General features: G+C 40.5%; 1 protein-coding gene across 4 annotated transcripts in view; it reads left to right on the top strand.

Annotated features, from left to right (window-relative positions):
- The window catches only part of ALG12 (ALG12 alpha-1,6-mannosyltransferase), a 15,951-nt gene extending 13,043 nt beyond the window's left edge, over positions 1-2,908 (top strand). For 3 of the 4 annotated variants that reach the window (XM_035903389.1, XM_035903392.1, XM_009647945.2), the window contains exon 10: positions 340-1,652. In XM_035903389.1, coding sequence (XP_035759282.1) covers positions 340-571 — 232 coding nt within the window. In that variant the 3' untranslated portion in view covers positions 572-1,652. Of the gene's footprint in view, positions 1-339; positions 1,653-1,812 lie in introns of those variants that run through there. The other variant, XM_035903390.1, reaches the window with a different exon arrangement.
- The last annotated feature ends 694 nt before the right edge of the window (positions 2,909-3,602 follow it).

Genomic DNA, 3,602 nt, shown 5'->3' with positions numbered 1-3,602 from the left:
TGTCAAGTAAAACTTAAAAATGAGCCCAGTTTTCTACAGTCTTAGGCTTTGGTGTCCTTTTTCCACAGAACTCAAATAGAGGATTAGTGAGAAATTTTCTGGGAGTCCTGATTTGTATCACAGTAGCAGCAGAAAGACTTGCGTGGAATGACTGGCTCCCTAAATTCTTCAAAAATACTATTTCCTCCTTCAAGTACTAGTTCATTTAATCAAGAGATATAACTGAGAATGTTACAGTTCCTTTTGTGTTTCATCTTGGATGCTACGTGCCCTTGCAATAGTGGGGACGTTTAATGGATAAAGAGAGGAATGTAAGTAAGCCTTTTTTATTCTTTACAGGTATGACAAAAGAGAAGATGTTAAACCAGGAGACCAGTTGATGTTTTCTTACACACACATACTGATGGAAACAAACCCTCTTCAAATATCACATTACAAGACAACCCACAGGCCGCTGGCAAATATACCTGGCATCAGTAAAATCGGGTTGAACCTCACTGTGCTACCTCCTTTTACTTTAAACTTGAAACCAAAATTAGTACTGTTGGAAAAACTTCCTCTGTCGTCTTGACTGTGAATTTTAAGTAAGTCTTTTGATGTAATTTTGCTGACGACTGAATAATCTAACACAGCAGCAAATTGTCATTCCAGCACTGCAATTCAGCTTCTGTGGAAAGGCGCGGAAGAATCTTTGTACCGATTGGTATTTAGCTCCGTCCTCTTTCTTCCATAAATATTACAATGCATTCCTAGCCAGTATATACTCGAACACTGAGTTGTATTGCTAGATATGTTTGAGAGAGGCTACCTACAAGTTTAGTGGTATTAAGTAAAACCTGTCTACTTGGTTTGGGCGCAGGTGTGTCCTATAACGTAGCGCAGGTATGTCCTAATTGTCCTATATAAGCTACATAATGGAACAGGTTTGTGCTACGGCAATAATTTGATATGTAATCTATGTGTGCAAAGATGTATTACTTGATGTATCTGCAGAATTGTAACCCCCTCCGTTGTCAGATTGCCTGTGTGAAACTTAATGATGTTATCAACATAGGAAAGCCATATTCATTGTAGCTTCATCACAATACCTAATTGTGCCCTGTAGGCTACCAAACTAATTAAAGAGAAAGATTCACTTAAAAAGCAGTTGGACCTCTTGACAAGCACTGTCTCATAACAGACAAGTATTGAAGGATGGTTGTCTTTATTCCAACAGTTCATGAATAAGCAGCAACTTGGATTTCCCAGGAAAAAGAACTTTTTAAAATAATGTTTCCCTCATCTGCTGCAACGATATTATCTGAATTTGCAGTGCAAAAATTTACCTATGAAAATATTCACTTGAATACACTTTAAGAAGATAGGTGCTGTTTTCCTTTTTTTATTAAGTAGTCCCTTTGGAAAGGAATAGCCTAATGTGCCATGTGTTGCATTCTATAAACTAGAATAAGATAGCATGCTCTGTAATCTCTTCTTTATTAGATGTTTTTGTTAAGGATGTCTGCCTAGATTGCTGAATGGAACAAGTTAAAGGGGTAAACTAAGGGGGGAAAAAAAGTTAAAATTTTGGTCAGGGCCAGTTGTAATATGTCAGGAGCTCCATTAGTGTAAAACATGAGTATTGCTGAAATAATCATGGGCAGAAAACTATTCCTGGCTGACTGCAAAATTGAGTAAAAAAATTCTTTATTCAATAAAGTGGTTTGCTTTTTTGCTCCCTGCCCCCCCCCAGTCTTAAAGGCGTGCTTCATTCAGGAACTACATTTACCTGTGTGCGTTTCATGAGGACCGTGTTTTCTTTTTATCTGCCAGATGATGTAATCGGAGGAACTGATCTGGTGGGGTGGAGCTTGCTCCCCTCGGGTGGCTGTTGCTGTTGCGCAGGCTTCCTCAGGCTGAGCAGATCTGGCAAAGGCAACCTGCAGAACTTGTTGGTCCAGTCCCTGGCTGCTCTTGAAATTGAAATCACTCAAGTATTATCTATTTGACTTGTCTTTGGAAGAAAACTCAGCTTCCTCCAGAGCCAATTTGTGAACATCAAACAATTCACATGAGTCAGAAGGAAGTATGTGTGCAAATAGTCGAGAATTTGGAACAATACAAAGAAAAACTTTTGAGTAAGGATGTAGGCCCTTACATTAAGCCTAATCGTTGACTTTATGTAACTCCTGTACACTAATTCACAGCACAAGAACCTAAACTAAAATTTACCTGGCTTGAGCATAGACAAGCGTCTGCACTGCTGGTCAGATGTATCGTTGCTCCAGCTTTCCCAATCCCTGGTTGTCAGAATCCTTCTGCAGAAGCTTCTGTTAGCTACAGAGGAAACCTAGGGCTTTTATGCTTGCAAGGCAGGCATCTCAAGCTGATGCCTGAAGTGGCACGGACTACGTGAACATGGGGCATCTGAAGAGTTTGATCGTGCTGAACATCAGATGTGCAGCTGACTCGGTCCTCCCACAGGCTTTGGTCCTGGTGTCTGGGTGCTGCCTGTGGGACTTAAACCAGTGACGGTGTTCAGCTGTGGTAGCAGTGAGTACTACTGCTTACAGGCTCACCACAGATGAAAACAGAAGCTATCAGCAAAAATTGCCCTGTTTAGTGTATTTGTTTGGTGCAGAGAAAGGTAAAATGTGTACAAGGGGACAGGAAAGAGATACTGGATTGCAGTTCTGAACAGTGTCTGAAGTTTATTTACATCCTGCTGCATCTTGCTCTGTGTATGTGGTTCTTGGAAAAATGCTTAGTTAAGATCTGTGGCATGGTTGGGTTTGCAGACGAAGGGATAGATCATGCCCTGTGCAGTGCACCAGCGGTAATATGACCTCTGTGAGAGGATGGGTAACGCCCCACCCTGAATAGGAAGGGGCACCCATCAAACTGGGATGAAGCTGACTGCAGCTTTTCCCCAAAAGCTGCTTTCAATAAACAGACCATCCTTGGAATAGAAACTGAAGCCATCTCGCTCTTGAATCTTCTCATCTCAACGTCCTGTGCTGTCTGTCTTTAGCTCCACAAGAAACATAGAGCTTATTTTCTTCTTTAATATAGATTAATATTAAGTTTACTTGCATGGAAGAAGGTGTGGTTTTAAGTTCCCATAGATATAGCAGGACATTAAAGAAGTCTCTTGCCCCATCTACAAACTTAAAGCGGGGTATGACAAATACTGCATTTGCGGGACATAGGGCGAGGCCCCAAGTTACTGCATGAGTGGTGCAGGTGAGAGAGTTCTTAAAAGAAAAGTTCCTTTTGTCTTGCCTGATTACAAACAACACCAGCTTAGAGGAGAGCTTTTCTTAAAAGCAGAAATAGGGTGAGCGTATTCAAATAAGAGAGGGTTGAACTAACCTGAAAAAAGCAAGACAGTACAGTCTGTCTATAAATTGTTACATTTATGACATGTGAACACAGAGTTCACAGTCAGTAAAAAACCATGCATTTAACATGTATAATGCTGCTGTAGAATGATATTTATTTTTAGGATGCCTTGTTGAACTCCCCAAAGGTCAAACATTGCATAGCATTATGCCTTGCCTTCTGAAGTTTGACTTAATTTCTTACAAGCAACTTTTGTTCCTGTAAAGAGCAAGGCTAACAAA

The sequence above is a fragment of the Egretta garzetta genome, unplaced genomic scaffold (genome assembly GCF_000687185.1).
Source record: "Egretta garzetta isolate BGI_Z169 unplaced genomic scaffold, ASM68718v1 scaffold681, whole genome shotgun sequence".
NCBI lineage: Eukaryota > Metazoa > Chordata > Aves > Pelecaniformes > Ardeidae > Egretta > Egretta garzetta.
Note: the sequence above shows the minus strand (reverse complement) of the source record. Positions and strands in the feature narration are given on the sequence as shown.